Raw genomic sequence first — 17,266 nt, forward strand, 5'->3', positions numbered from 1 at the left:
CGAAATATAGCACCAGATCTAATTTTGTGCTTAGTTTTGTGTATGTTTTTCTATCTGTTCAGTTAACTGAATGAGTCATGTTTTAATTGTAATTTCTGTAACTTAGTCATTGAACAATGTATAGTTTCAGTGCCTATTATTGTGAGGATATATAAAGGCCCGATTTTTGGTCCCGAGACAGACAGTCCACGGTTAATTTTCAGATGGTAAGTCTGTATCAATTAGAGTAATGCGTCAACTGAACAGTGGAATTAGTGTAACACAAATAGGCCGTGTGTTAAAACAATGACAGTGTATGTTCAATTTATTTGAGAAATATTGAACTGTGTGGTTAGGTATTTACTGCTCATAGATGTTCAACAGCAAACTATTGTAGCAGTACGCTGATGTTTGCCTGCAAACTATTAATGAGGCTTATCAAAAGTTAAGCAATAGTGAACTGGCCACATGACTGTTTAATATTGGGGGTTGTGAAGTGAAAGTAAAGAACTGTAAACGCAACTGTCAACTACATCATTCACAGTAGTCAGTATTGAAATTCCACCCCCTATTTTTCAGCCAGTATAACAATGCAGTATGTCAACACTGAGGACTATCAATGAAGAAGTAAAGCAGGTGAACATCACAAGCTGAACCGTCAAACTGAGGAGATAATGTGCACTGACAAACTGGCCCCTGAGCACTGTTGTTGGTGTCCTCTATGCCAGTGCCAGAGAGGGCACTGGTGTTGCATAGTCTTCCTAGAGAGGGGAGGTGTGTTGCCTGATTTGAGAATACTACCATGCAGGCAGCACCCCTCGGGGTCCACAGATACTGACATTCGTACTGGCCGGCTTTTGACAGCCAGAGCACAAGTGGTGTCTTAAGATGACAACATGCTACCAATGGCATATTTGTGCAGGCAATAGCTATGCTACAACTTACATTGCTTTTAACAGGGTGTAACATATCCTGAATTTTCAGAGTAACCTAAAATAACAGTCTATCCAGACATCTGGCAAATGCATCCCATTATACTAATTGGCAAATCATAGTACAGACTCTTGGCATATTCTCCTAAATCAAAAAACATCCACCACTCATTGCACCTGAAAGTATCTACAATATTTTCCTTGCCGTTGCTGTTACTTTTGAACATGTTTTAAATCCTTGTGTTGGAACTGGAGATCGTCTAGCTATAAATAAACAACTGTATGGACAGTGAGATAAACCTTCATCTGATACATGTAAGCTAGTAGCTGATGCTTCACTTGTACCCCCAATGGCTTCATCCTTTTAGAATGTTGTGCATATAAGCATTATAAAAGTGGACAGGAACCAGTGCATGTAAAGCAGTTGTCTTGAATGAAATGTGCGTGATTTGTAATATTACTAGTAGCTGGTGCTGGTGGAAAGACAGTGACGCATCAGGTTAACTGTAAATGTGTCGTTGAAAGCCTCACTAGCTAACCTAACATTCTTTTGTGATAGACTGTGATCTAGTAGGTCTGTAGATGTAACTGTGACTGAACAAAGCTGTGTCAGTTGCTTTCATCAATTCTGGTGTGCCAGATGTGGCCGTAAGTCATCAAATGCCGGCCGGAGTGGCCGAGCGGTTAAAGGCGCTACAGTCTGGAACCGCACGACCGCTACGGTCGCAGGTTCGAATCCTGCCTCGGGCATGGATGTGTGTGATGTCCTTAGGTTAGTTAGGTTTAAGTAGTTCTAAGTTCTAGGGGACTTATGACCACAGCAGTTGAGTCCCATAGTGCTCAGAGCCATTTGAACCATTTGAAGTCATCAAATGTAAACCTTACAAAATCTTTAAAAACTAGAGGAGTTCCCAAAGACGCATGTTGGCTATATTAAAAGTAAATGCGAATTATTAAAATTGTACATACAGTTTTGCCTGTTGCATGCTGCTCATCTCCTGCCTCTTGAGCATCAACCAAAGCTGACGCAATGTGGCTGCAAGACTCAAGTGGACAGTCTCAATTTTGTGCTTTTCTCTAAAGAACACTTAACATGACTCTTTTCTGTGGATGAATTATTATTAAAATCAGCAACATAGAGAATAACACTGAGTGACACCATTGTCCTGAATACAATTAATGCAGTAGGTACTGATAATACTTAATGAGTAACATTTGTGGTAGATTTAGGATAGAGAAAGAAAGGGCCATACAGAAATCCTAGTTGTGGAATGGGTGGAGCTGATATCAGCCATTTGATCTCTTTGGCTTGATGAACACCTCCAGACTCTTCCTTGCATTATTTGTCATCAGCTATAATATAACTACAATAAACTTCCATGTCATTTCATATTCAAGGTAAGCTATCAACTGTTCTAATTTTAATTACTATGTTGCGGGACTAGTTGTATTTACTTAACTGCAACATAAAAACACACTGTAATTCGTATGACTCCTTTACTATAAAATTAAACAACATAACAGCATAAAAACAAATGAGGAAAAATATATGTCAGAGACTGTGCCAGAGATAATAATTACAAATGGCAATCACTCACACACAGCATTACACTGCACATAACACTGCACTTCACCACCCCCACCTTAGTGTCAATGGTACTTTCTGTTGAAAAGGACATGTCATCCGGACTGGGTTGCAATGAGTCATGCAAAGGCTTCTGATGGTGCATTAGAGGTAGCCTCAGATGTCTATTGAGGGAGTGTGGAAAGCTGGTTTGAGCCTGTTGACGGAGATGGTGGTTGGTGTACCCATTACATCAACATTGACTGTCTTGTCCTCCCTACTGATGACACGATAAGGTCTGTTGTAGGGTGGCTGCAGCGGCTTGTGTACTGCATCATGCTGTAAGAAGACATATTAGCATTCCCGTAGCTCGTCAAACACAAATGGGCGACGGGTCTGCTGATCCCTTGGAGCAACGGGGCGTAGTTGCCGGATTTGTGTACGGAGCTTTTGTACAAAACTGAAGTGTCAATGCTGTTGTCTGGCACATTAGCAAAGAACTTGCCACGGTCATATCGGCTGGCCATAAACAAGTTCTGCAGTCGTGGCATTCGGGTCTTCTTTCAGCGACGCACGGAGACCCTGGAGGACAATGGGCAACGTCTCTGTCCACCGCTGTGAGTCGTGACATCAAAGCGACTTTTCAGCTGAAACGGGCGATCCATCCTCTGAAGAATGCAGTTGTGACAGTTTCGGCGGTGGTCAGTGATCGGGAACACCTCGGGCCAGCATGTAAAATGATTGATGGTTGTATCCTTCCGATGGTGGGAGGTTCTACTAGGTCTAGGTGGACATGATCAAATCTCTGATTTGGAGGAAGAAATGTGCCAAGAGGTGACCTAACGTGCCGGCTAACTTTATTCCGTTGACAGGCCACACGTTGTTGCACATATTACTTGCAATCTTTGTCCATGTGTGGCTAGGCAAAAGCTCGCTTCACCATGTTGGTAGTGGCTCATATTCCAGGGTGCGACAAGTTATTTAAAGAGGCGATTGCCTGTTGGCGAAAGTCAATAGTCACTAAAGGTCTTGGTTTGTTGGTGGTGACATCACAATACAGCAGCACAGTGGACAGTGGCAGTGTAATACGGTGAAGTTGTAGGCCAACAAATCTCGGAGCTCACTATCAGATTGCTGCGCTATGGCGAGAGCTTCAAAATCAACTGCTTCAGTGATTGCTTCAATCCTGGAGACTGCATCAGCTGGCACATTTAGTTCTCCTTCAACGTGGACAATATTGGTGGTGAACTGTCCAATATAATCAAGGTGTCGGAGCTGACGTGGCGATGCCTTCTCAGGACGCTGGCGGAAAGCATATGTTAGTGGCTTATGGTCTCTGATGAGAATGAACTGCTGTCCTTCCAACATGTGACGAAATTTCTTAATGGCAGCATATACAGCATACAATTTGCGATCATATGTGGACCAATTCTGTTGAGATAGCAATAGCTTTTTACTGAAAAAGGCTAAGGGATGCCAGTGCCCTCTGTTTGCTGTTGCAGTGCAGCACCAATTGCAGTTGCAGATGCGTCAACCATCAGGGTGAGAGGTGCCTGCGGTGCAATCAATGTAGCTTCTGCGATGGCAGTCTTCAGCTTGTTAAATGCCAACTTGGCCTCACTGTCCTACTGGAGTTTGTCTTTCGGCTTCGGTGAACCTTGCAAGAACTTATTCAGTGGTGCAGCTAGGAAGGCATGATTGTGAATGAAATGACGGTAAAAATTGGTTATACCAAGAAATCTGTGTGATTCTTTAACCGTCATAGACTGGGGAAAATTCAGTATAGCGTCTACTTTCTCATGTGGTGGCCGTATGCCTTGAACGTTGATAGTGTAGCCTACGAACTGTACTTCAGCTGCTCCAAAAATGCACTTTGATGAGTTGATGAGCAGGCCATGTGCATGTAAACGAGGGAAAATCTGTCGTAAGTGTGATAGGTGTTCTGCCTCTGAATTTGACATGACCAAAACATCGTCAATATACACATAACAGAAGTCTAAGTCACGTGTCACTTCATCCAAGAACCATTGAAACATTTGGGCAGCATTACAAAATCCAAAAGGAATTCGGGTAAATTCAGAGTCTAAATGGCGTGCAGACAGCAGTCTTAGCAATGTCGTCAGGTGCCACAGGTATCTGATAAAACGCACGAACTAAGTCCAATGTAGAAAAGATTCACTTACTGTGGACATTGAAAGTAAAATCTTCAATATGCGGGGACTAGATAACAATCTGGAATGGTTCTGGCATTGAGCTGTCTGCAGTCGCCACATGGACGCCATTTGTTATTCTTCTTTGGTACCATGTGTAGAGGAGATGACATACTACCGCTCGATGGGCAGCAGATTTCTTGTGCTAGCATGTACGAGAATTCCTGCTTAGCTATCTTCAGTTTCTGGGGTATCAAGTGAAGCTGTCGAGCATGAAGTGGTGGCCCAGGTGTAGTCAAAATATAGTGGACTGTTGAGTGCTGTACATGTGCTAGTGTGGGGGTCTGGCATGTGATCTCTGGGAACTGTCTGAGGAGCTCTATAAATGGAGAATCATCAGTAACCACTCGTACTGCTGTGTCCTCCACACAACGCACTCGACCTTAGCTTTCTAGGTTGGTAGAAGTGTCAAGAAGGCATCGGTGATGGGAGGTCAGGCAGGAGTCCATAAAATGATAAAAAATCCGCTCCAAGTATGGGGTGTGTCACATCTGCTACGACAAATTGCCATTCAAATTTGCACTGCAGGCCCAAGTTCAAAACTAATATCACACGGCCATACGTTGTTAATGTGGAACCATTGGCCACGAAAAGGTGGCAGTCGTCACATTTGCAATGTGCCACACAGGCAGATGGATAGACTGACACGTCAGCACCTTTGTCTACCAAATACAGTAACTTTGTGCTATGTTCCATTACAAACAGTCGACAGCTGCCGTCTGGAGAGCCAATGGCCATCATCACTGACTTCCTGCCGAGTTCCCATGTTCACACGGCAGTTTACACTTGCACACCTCGGAACCATACCGTCGGTGATACCAACAGATTCTTGTTGATGAAGGTGAGCGGCTGCACTTACCTGTTGAGCAGTGGGGATGAGATCAGCGGCTGGTCATCTGGGTATGTAATGCAGCTATTGGCACGGTGAGCTCGGCAACCTGTGTTTGTAGTGCGGCGAGAGTGTTATCTGCCCGAGGTTGTGAGCAAATTGTTGCGATGCATGCGTATGGATACATTTCCAGTATGTGATCCGCAGTTTGTGTGGGTGCATCCAGATCATTGGCACACACTGTCAATATTTTCTGCGAGTCGGGTGGCAGGCGCAATAGCCAAATAATCTGCAAAATATCGTCACTGATCACGTTGCTCGCTAATGTACGCAGTCGGTGTAGTAGCTGTGATGGTGGCAATCACCTAGCTCCTCTGTGCAGAATAGCTTCTCCAAACTCTTCGCCCCGGACTGCGAGAGCCAGGTAATCAGAGCTTTCTTGATGGTTGTGTAATGATCAGTACTCGATGGTGACGCCAGAATATCTTGTACTTCTGCGGCCATATCTTCATTAAGTGCAGCGACTACATAACTGTACTTCGTTTCATCTGCGGTGATGTGTGCTACCACAAATTGACTTTCTACTTGAGCAAACCACAACACGGGATTCTGTTGCCAAAATGGTGGCAGTTTTATTGTCATGCAATTAATTACTGCACCAGTAGACACTTCTGCAGTTGGTGGTGGGTCTGCCATCGTGAGTTACGGCAAAATGGAACACGGAAGATGTGCGATGGGGATGTTAGTATTGTGGCACGATATGGAATGATCATCAAATTTCACGTTAGTGACCGTCGGACATCATATCAGGGTCACCAATGACGCGGGACTAGCTGTATTTACTTAATTGCAACATAAAAACACACCATGATTCATACAACTCCTTTACTAGAAAATTAAACAACAGAACAGCATAAAAACAAATGAGGAAAAATACAAGTCAGAGACTGCGCCACAGATAATAATTATAAATGGCAATCACTCGCACACAGCATTACACTGCATGTAACACTGCCTTTAGCAAAATAGCTGTAAGAGCAAAGCATATGGATCTGATTCCTCACAGTTCCAGAAGACAATTGTTACATCTCATTTATTGTGTAGCTGCAAGAAAGGCCTTGTTTGAATACATCAAACGCAGCTCACCATAAGGCAATCAAGTTATCTGCAGGATGCATGCATACACTGGCATGGGTCAGATGTTTTGGAATATATAAACTTCTAGTTTGTAAATAAATGTTCCACAGAATAGGATGAGTTGCCCAAAAGGACAAGAGGCTATGATTTTTTCCATGGGTTCTATAAGTAACAATTCTGAATAAAGTTTATGGACTGAACTGAAACTCCCATTCCATAACAAAATATAAATTATTCCCTCTTACTTAAACACTTACAGGGTGTATACGGGGACAAGGAAAAAAAAAATCCCGGATATCTCCCGGATATTCCGTTTATAAAATATGCTTTTTCCCGGGCGAAAATACACTTTTTCTGTGCTAAGTGACAGTACGTTTTCCGTAGATTTTCCCTCGGAACTGTAAAACTTATCAAACCTTAGAATGGCTTACCTTTTATACAATCGCATAGAACTTCCCGGAAAAAAAAGAAAAGACGGGGCAAAGAAGTTTTGGAGAGACTTATAATAATAATAAAAAAAAGAGAGAAGTTTTGGAAAGACCTTTGATTTGCAGCAACATATACGCTGCATATTTTCGTATTACGAAAGTATAAATTCCAATTGCACCAAACACAGCGCGTTAGTTTCCGGAGCGTTGAAACCGAGGTTGCGATGTCCATTTGTAAGCGAGTCATATCTCAAGCCACGAGATCTCGTCAGCCGATGACAGCAGCTATTCCGAGCATAGGACACGTGTTATAGTCAGCCAATAGCAAGATCACTGGTTACATAGCGCGAACACGCAAGAGGAAAAGTTAACAGTTTACATTAATATACACAGTACCGTATATCTACAATAAAAGCTAAGCTTTCACATATAACGTTAGTCTCTAAGATTAACACGCTACAACAGAAGCTAAGCTTTCACATGTAATATTGATATTTTTTGTGTGTGTTATACTTTAAGACACATCACACAAATGTGCCAGTAAATTTAAAATTATGACATAAATGTCTCGGCTCGAAATTCTTTTAAATGGCTGGTCCTCAAACTGTTCAGTTTCGAACGCTCTGTGATTTAGATATCCATCCCATTTCTCACACATAACTTAATTCATCTTGCGTAAAAAGAAATTTACTTTGAAACTAACGCTTTTCTAACCACCGTTTGCAATATTATCCGGAGACTGTTAGAAATAGGTTCGATACTTCGATTTACCAGTTGCCAGAGAGCGCCTGAAAACAGGCATTACTGTGCGTGTGCAACTGCAGTGGTGTAGGAAGCCCGTATGTTCGTGTGTATAAAGCACTAAGAGAGCTTAAAGAGCATCGGAATTTTGTAAACCATACTAAAATGCACAATTCGGCTTGAAGTGCAAGTTGGCTTTTTCCAGATTCACAATGAAGTAGGTCCCATCTGATATTAAGCTTTTCAGTGTGGTTTTTGGGATGTAAATTTTCTTGGAGTACCAGTGCTCTACAATCTCATTTTTGGTTCTTTATTACGGCATAATGCCATATATGGCAGAAGATGATAACGTGCACTTGAAATTCAGCGAACAGTTGGAACTAGACAATACCGTAGAATGAAACACTTCGTTTCAAATAAAATGATTGCCTCGGCGGATAGATTAATAAAGCCAAATTTCTTTAGCAAACTTGCAAAAATAACTTCACTGTTCTGCAAGGCGATAATGCTTGACTTCACTGCTACTAACTTGGAAATAAAATAAAATCAGAAAACTGAAATTAATAATATATTTTTGCCCTCCGTAATGATGTGAATGTATTTTAATTCACCTGATAGCTCCCGGCCACAGAAATCCGTTTTGTTTTCATTTGACGTGGGAGCTGTACACGAAGAGAAGCAGCGAAATCACTTAACGTAAACATGGGTCACGTGGAGGTTAACCCCCTCCCCATGACAATTCTATGCAAGCGTGAATCTGGCAGCTAGTGCGCGCGAGAAAAATTTTTCTCTTTTGCATCTGGCTGCTTGCTGCTACTACTGATGCAGCTAACAGCCAAATTTCAAGTAGCGGGAGAAGGTGCGAGTCACATGCGAGCGCATGCGCAACAGACCGCTGGCAATTGGTCAAACGAACCTAATGTGAACAGTTGTGACGTCATGCACATAGTTTATTGTTACGAAGAATTAGTCTGCGCCCTACGGCCTTTGACATATTTTTGCTATTTGCAGATGCTTGTGCGTGCACCCTTTTTTGTTGTTGTAAATTGCACATTTCCTTTGCCACTAAAGTTTTATTTTGTTCCCTCTCGTTTATATTTTATTGCTGCACTATCATTCTCCAGTAGCAGGATACAGTAATATTCTTTGCTAGAGAATCAATTCTGCAGTCAAAATTACAAAAATTTAACTGAAAGCTAAAACAATGAAAAATTCCCGGAATTCCGAAAAATTCCCGGGTTTTCCCCAGTTTTCTCCCGAACGAAAAAAATCCCGGATTTTTCCCAGTTGTCCCGGGTCGTATGCACCCTGAATGATCTGAATAACCGAACACCACCCATTGGGATTTTTTGTGATCTCTCAAAGGCTTTTTATTGTGTAAATCATGAAATTCTGCTACACAAGCTCAAGTATTGTGGCGTGAGTGGGACAGTGCACAAATGGTTTAATTCGTACCTAACTGGAAGAGTGCAGAAAGTTGAAATAAGCAGTTCTCATAATATGCAAAGAGCAGCACATTCCTCAAACTGGGGAACTATCAAGAATGGGGTTCCACAAGGGTCAGTCTTGGGTCCTTTGTTGTTCTTAATATATATTAATGACTTGCCATTCTGTATTCATGAAGAGACAAAGTTAGTTCTCTTTGCTGATGATACCAGTATAGTAATCACACCTGACAAACAAGAATTAACTGATGAAACTGTCAATAATGTCTTTCAGGAAATTACTAAGTGGTTCCTTGTAAACGGACTCTCACTGAATTTTGATAAGACACAGTACATAAGGTTCCGTACAGTAAATGGTATGATATCATTAATAAATATAGACCTTAATCAGAAGCATATAGCTAAGGTAGAATATTCAAAATTTTTAGGTGTTTCCATTGATGAGAGATTAAATTGGAAGAAACACACTGACGATCTGCTGAAATGTTTGAGTTCAGCTACTTATGAAATAAGTGTCATTGCAAATTTTGGTGATAAACATCTTAATAAATTAGCTTACTACGCCTATTTTCACTCATTACTTGAATATGGCATCATATTTTGGGGTAATTTATCACTGAGGAATAAAGTATTTATTGCACTAAAGCATGTAATCAGGATAATAGCTGGAGTCCACCCAAGATCATCCTGCAGGCATTTATTTAAGGATCTAGGGATATTCACAGTAGCGTCTCAGTATATATACTCTCTTATGAAATTTGTTATTAACAACCAAAGCCAATTCGAAAGTAATAGCAGTGTGCATAACTACAATACTAGGAGAAAGGATGATCTTCACTATTCAAGATTAAATCTAACTTTGGCACAGAAAGGGGTGAATTATACTGCCACTGAAGTCTTTGGTCACTTACCAAATAGTACCAAAAGTCTGACAGATAACCAACAAGTATTTTAGAAGAAATTAAAAGAATTTCTGAATGACAACTCCTTCTACTCCATAGAGGAATTTTTAGATATAAATTAAGAAAAAAAAAGAAAAAAAAAAACAAAAAAAAATTATTAAAAAATAAAAAAAACAAAAATAAAAAAGTTGTTATATTAACTTAATTATGTCATGTATTGGAAAATTTGACTCGTTCCGCATCATTACGAAATGTCGTATTCATGATCCGTGGAACTAGTATTAATCTAATCTAATCTTACTTATGTTGAACTACCAAATATTTTGGCCATAGAAAGAAAAATCAACATTGTGAAATAGCCAGCAGAAAGAAACAGTGCTTTTGACAGTGATTTCAATGATTCTATTGTTTCTTAGTGGTAAGACTGACATAACATGGTAGTGGCATTAGGTGGCGGTTTACAGCTATCACATACAACATATAAAGGGAAAAATGAGAGCAGAAAGAAAAATGTATGTGACAAAATGAAAGAAAAGAAATATGTAAATTTCTATGGAGTTGGGGGAAAGGACACATTGAACTACCACAACTTCTAAGAGACAAAGTTATTAAGGATATGAATTCCATGGAAAGCAGTAATTAAAAATGAACAAGTACTGTATAAATATACTAACAGAGGTAGACAAGTTTAGATGTACTCTGCACATCTGATCTGACACACTCAAACACTAATAAATATTCTGTTGCTTTCTCTGAGCTTTCCTTCCATCTTCATCAACATTGAACTTACATACGATTATAACAATGAATATCATGAATTATTCTTCATAAAACTACAGCATTTGTTATGAGTACTCACACTGGGTCAAGTGCCTGCTCTGATTCCACCCATCTGCCTTGATCCATGATGTCCTGTGTGACACCACAAGTTCACAACATGGAGGATGTAAGCAGCCTCTTATTAAATTTTATCTGTGATTGCCTTAATTACTTGTGTGATCTGTGATGTTTGTAAATTATGCATAGGTGAAATGGTAGTGATGTTATTTATAATTGGTTTTTACTAATATTTGGCTGTTTGAGCTGTTTAGATCTAGATGTTTAGTGGTATTATCTCATGTTGTTGAGCACTTCAAGCAGGATCAGTCACTCAGAAAATGTTTAAATCAGTCACTGTTCTCAAAGCTAATTATCTGCACAGAACTGCTATGCAGTGTCAACATGACCTTTCTCTCAGACTACTTCATTTTATTGTGATGAATTGGTGATGGAACGGAGCTGTAAACTGCCCAAGACAGTAAATGACGTAAACAGCTTAATGGTAATATTCTGCATTATAGGATCACTGGTTTTGATACACACCTGTAATTACAATGCTGGGTGAACAGGTCTTGTAGCTCATGACAGGCTATTTAAAATGACTTGTCTGTAGCTATGACATTAGCGATTGAAAGTAAATGGCAGTTCTTAAAAAGATATTTCAGCTGTTTCTGCTGGTTTTTTGAGTGAGTCTCTATGTTGCCCAACCTTCAAGGCACTGCCAAGCCATGATGTCCAAACAACAAGCCGGAGCACAGCTACCGTATTTACTCGAATCTAAGCCGCACTTTTTTTCCGGTTTTTGTAATCCAAAAAACCGCCTGCGGCTTAGAATCGAGTACAAAGCAAGCGGAAGTTCTAAAAAATGTTGGTAGGTGCCGCCGCAACTAACTTCTGCCGTCGAATACATATAGCGCTACACAGGCATGCTTTGTAGGCACAAAGATAAATACTGGCGCCAAAACCTCTACGTCAGTAAATAAATTTAAAAAAAAAGGTGGAAGACGAGCTTTTTTCTCCGCCCTGAGTTTCGACCACTGCATTTTCATACATTATCCAACGAAGTAAATACAAATTCCATATTGTTCATCTTCGAATGTAGCAGAATTCTAATGTACTACGAAAATCCGACAGGCAAGACTGTTTGGGATGTTTGTCAATATGGCCAACTCTACGTTCTGAGTTTTTTCCTAGCTGTGAGAAGAGATGGTTGCTAATAGGAACCTGACGAAATGTGAATCACATGCAGTATTCTTTTCACCATAAGAAAAAATACGGATATAAACATTTTGCCATGTATTCTTTCGTGTTTGCTGCTATCTCATTTAAATCCTGTCAGTCAGAAATGAAGCACGGCAACTGACTAGATTTTTAAATCCAAGATGACTCTAATTTCTGTGCAGAATTTGATGTACTAAAGAAGCGGCCGCAAAGATTTTCAAACGGAGAATAATTTTCGCCTAACTCTCGTTCAGAGCATGTTCTATCATACGCAGTCTATTATTTGGTTCTTGTTAATCATTATCAAAGAAAGCAGCAGTGTAAGTAACAACAAATAACAGTCTCTTGCCATTGTTTCGCTAATGAGACGATTCCTCTTTTTTTTTTTTATTTTATTGTAAGCAGCGGTAGCACGCACAAAAGCAAGCCATGCCGCGAGCGGCGACAGGCCGTAAACACGCACTATCAAAATGCGACAAACAATGCATGACAAAGTACAGTAATGCATTTTCAGCTTAGAGTGACGTAAACACCTATAACAAAGAAAACGGCACTTATAAGATGAAAGCAAAATAAGAAATTGATTCAAACCAGACGAAGCACGTGAGAAAGGAAGGGTACCCGTATAAATACGGACGGAGCGCCTGACGCATAGCAATGGCTACCTGGTAAAGCTTAACTGCTAAGCTTACGACTCGAACCAAACTACCGTAGCTGCATCGTCATTCATTCGACCTAAATTGTGTCTCGTATTACAATGGACCAACTTTGTTTTGATTTGGAGGTGCAGCCTAAAACTTTTCTCCCCCCCCCCCCCCCCCCCCTTGAATTTCGAGTCTCAAATTTCACGTGCGGCTTAGATTCAGGAAATTTTTTTTCCTTTATTTCGAGCCTCATTTTTCAGGTGCGGCTTAGATTCGAGTAAATACGGTAAAGCCACTGCTGTGCCTTGCCGATGTCTGGAGCTGATATGACTTACACTTTATCTGCACAGACTTAAAATGAGTCTGCACAGAATTGGACTTCTACCCTTATCAACCATCTAAACTACATTTTCAGTTCTCATGAACATCTTCCATCAGCCTAAGAGAATAAGAGTGGAACTTGCTATTCCAAAGAATTTTATGTTATACTATACAATTTAGTATTGGAGGGCAGCGTGGAGGGTAAAAATCATAGGGGGAGACCAAGAGATGAATACACTAAGCAGATTCAGAAGGATGTAGGTTGCAGTAGGTACTGGGAAATGAAGAAGCTTGCACAGGATAGAGTAGCATGGAGAGCTGCATCAAACCAGTCTCAGGACTGAAGACCACAACAACAACAACAACTACAGATCCCGCACAAAGATGAAAGATGTCATGCAACTCAATATACTTAACCCTTAACCGGAATCGTGGGTCATTTTGGGCCCACCAACAACAATAAAACCGTTTAACAATGGAAATGCACGGAGTTTCTGTTTCGCGCGCCAGTGTAATCTCAGTGCAGTGTGAGGTGCACAAGGGGCCGGGAGCTCGCTGCTTGAAATTTACTAGAAGTGGAGGTAAGTGCCATCGCTGAGTCCAATTTCAAAGTTTGGTCTTCTCTGCTGAGCGACCAGCAAGAAATCATCACCTTTCGTCAGACCAGCGGCTAGTGGGTTGTGCGCTCCATGTGTTTCGGCCAGCCAAGGAGTTGCACATACCAACAAGATCTGCCACCAGCATATTACCTTGGGTCAGTAAAATGAAGCTGAAGCATATTGCATTTTTGAGTCACTAGGAACTTTTTGGGTGTCAGGGGCACTAGTTACGGATGTCATATAAACTTTCCTATTGACAAGTTTAAAGGTGACTGTATTATTTACTTGTATAAAGGTTTTCTCTTCATTACTGACATTATGACAATTCCATGTTATTTTACTATGGCATTTGAATGGCCATAGTTGTGATTTTTTCTAAGCCAGTCTGTGGTAATTTGTAACGATCCTTATTCCTAATGTTTTGAGTATTTTGGGTGGCCCTATGCTGACTATACAGTATTTCTTAAAACTTCTGGTGATTATTGTTTGAAGTGGTTTTTGAGAATATAACTGGATTTGGAACAGCACACATTATATACTTTGTAAAAGACAGTTACAAATGGCACCAGAGATTGGGAATTTAAGGATATTTTAATATTGTGGGATTGGCAACTGGATAATGTGAAAATACAATTTGATGGATTTCTGTATAAGTAATTCTGTTCTATATTTCTTTTAGTGACTGTGTTTTGACGTCATTTACTTGTATTGATCTCAATGAACATCATGTACATGAACAGAACTGAAACCCTCTCCCAGAATAAAAATTATCTGTGCTCCTACTCAAAGCAGATGGTTGGTATCGGACCTTGCTCTATTCCCATCACACTCCTTGTAGCAAATGACTAATGCTACATAAACAGCCAAGAGATATAATTTATAGAACATACACTCTTAAGAAATGCAAAGCAGAAAATTGCTTTTCAATACCAGATGTTATAAAGTTTCAGAAAGGTACTGTAACAGCATAGAGCACATGCTACAGCTGCTGTCCGGAATCAGTAACACTGCACTAACTATCCCTCCAGAGCAACTGCTGGGCCAAGCATATCCTTATACAATTCCTTATTTCAAATATAATACTATTTATTTCTTACATTTTTTAACCTTTCCACAGATCCTTCCTTTCAGGTAAGTCTCCAACACATTCTTACAGTTTCTCTCATTTTATATTCTCTCTTATATCTGGATGATCACCTCTTCACTCTCTTGTGACTACAAATAGTATCTTGCATTTTTCATCATTCCTTACTGTCTGACCTCTCTCAGATTCTGGTGCATATTGATTAATCTAGAAGTTTAGGGGTAATTTGGAACTCGTGTACTCTATTAAGGGTTCGCATTTTTAAATATCAGAGACTGTGGAACTTGGTGACATTATTTGTTGAAGTAAATCATTAACCTCTGTTGTTCTTATGGTTCTCTGCAGCACATTCTCTAGCAGTGGTCATGAAGGATTCCAGTATCAAATGCTGTCAATAGTAGGAATTTGGCAAATAAATAAACCAACTAATTGAATACAACTTTATACTTGAGAATGTAATATCACAAAGTAAGAAAACAATTATACCAGCAATGCTAAAATACAATGGTCAATAAATGGTGAAATGCAATGAAATGAAATGAAGACTGCACTTAATTCTCTTTCCAACCAGTCAAGTAACACTGATTACAATTTCCTACACCACTAAATTCCATCTATTAATTATACTATTTACAATTTTTAGGACTCTAAAATAATGGTGAAATGGTCACCAAAAGATGAATGTCAATAATTATGTATATCACAAAGTGACAATAATGTTCCATTTCAAAAGTGCACCGCCAAATGAAAATGTCTCTAGTCCACTTATTAACAAGGCTCCTTTGAAAACTAATGCTTCTTCAATGTCTTTGAAATAGATGTCCTGAAAATAAACAGATTTACGAGAATGTGAATGTAGGAAGCCAATACTTATTGCATCATTAAAAAAGTATCAATAAACTTACGCCTGTTTGCTTCCACTGAGGACAACAAATGCTGACTGAGTTTCTTTCTGCTTCTGTTGAAGTAAACTCAGTGTTCCTAATGGTGTGTCTGTTGAGCTCATTTGTTTCATCAACTGTAAAATAGAACACGTAGTATAAATTAAAGCAATTAGGAGAAAACCTTAACACTAGTATTTACTTTTTTCTAGTTGTGCGGGAAAGGTTCAATCTGCAGCTTTCCACAAAAAAAAAAAAAAAAAAAAAATCTCCACTTACTATTTGTCATCAACTAGAAAGAGAATTCTCAACTTAGGCTACAAATAATTTTTTAAGTTAGAAAATACTATCCATAAACTGTGGTTCATTGAATTAATATTATGAAGTCATTTACAGGGAGGAAAGAAGCTTAGGAGTTTAATATCCTGATGGGGATTTGAAGATCGCTTCCCTCCAAATAGTAGGGTTGAAACTTAAATAGTGGCAACTATTTATTCACAACTGACACAAAAGAGTTACATGTTTGCACCTGTTACAGTTCTTCAAAGTAGTCACCAGCATCGTGTAGAACCCATTACCAGCGATGTGGAAGGCATAGTATACTGTTAGCGGAGTCTGTTCTGTTGATGGTGCGAATGGAGTGGCTATAGTTATGGTGATTCTCATATACAATTGTGATGGTGTTATCCAAACGCATTACGTTCCTCCACGGCACACCATCAATGCACAGTATTATTGTTTGTTTTTGGAGCATCACCTGCGACCAGCTTTGTGAAAGAAGTGGTGACACTTTCTGTGTAACCCACTCATCATTTTGCACGACAATGTGCGGGCGCATACAGCGCAAGCTGTGGCTGTGGCTGCTCCGTTCGGTCGATGGGACTGGGAAGTACTGTACCATCCACCATACTCTCAGGACTTAAGTCCTTGTGACTTTGATTTGATTCCGAAGATGAAGGAACCACTTCATGGCATTCGCTTCAGAATGGTTACAGAGATTCGACACGCAGTAGACCGCTCCATTTACACTATCAACAGAACAGGCTCTGCTAACTGTATACTATGCCTTCCACATCTTTGGCAACAGGTTCTACACAAAGCTGGTGACTAATTTGAAGGACAGTAACAGGTGCAAACATGTAACACTTTTGTATCGGTTGTGAATAAATAGTTGCCACTATTTAAGTTTCAACCCTCGCATTAATGAATATTAGGAGTTTCTGTATCTCTCTGAAAATATTAGGGGCTAAGAAAAGGTTTACATTGGACAAAAATGGTAAGGAAACAGCAGTCAAATTGTCAAGGAACTTTCACAGAATTTGTCTAATTCCAACTGCAAGTCAAGTCTCTCAATCTTTGTGTCATCTTGCTTGGTAGGCCAGTTACAGATAAGATCAATTTTGAAATATCTATTTTACAGTGAAAGATGCTTTTACAAAGAAATAAATAACTAATTAGAAAAGGTACAAAATCGTGTCAATCATTTATAGTCATTTCAAAGCATTTGGTACATCTCTCCATGCAATAACA

General features: G+C 39.8%; 1 protein-coding gene across 1 annotated transcript in view; it reads right to left on the reverse strand.

The window, feature by feature from the left end:
• Positions 1–15,281: 15,281 nt before the first annotated feature.
• LOC126416758 (U4/U6.U5 tri-snRNP-associated protein 1) overlaps positions 15,282–17,266 on the reverse strand; it is a 76,126-nt gene continuing 74,141 nt past the window's right edge. The window contains exons 15-16 of the mRNA XM_050084598.1: positions 15,761–15,873; positions 15,282–15,678 (exon numbers count right to left, since the gene is read on the reverse strand). Of these exons, the coding sequence (XP_049940555.1) occupies positions 15,645–15,678; positions 15,761–15,873 (147 nt within the window). The 3' untranslated portion in view covers positions 15,282–15,644. The remainder of the gene's footprint in view (positions 15,679–15,760; positions 15,874–17,266) is intronic.

This window comes from Schistocerca serialis, chromosome 8 (assembly GCF_023864345.2).
Source record: "Schistocerca serialis cubense isolate TAMUIC-IGC-003099 chromosome 8, iqSchSeri2.2, whole genome shotgun sequence".
Classification (NCBI taxonomy): Eukaryota; Metazoa; Arthropoda; class Insecta; order Orthoptera; family Acrididae; genus Schistocerca; species Schistocerca serialis.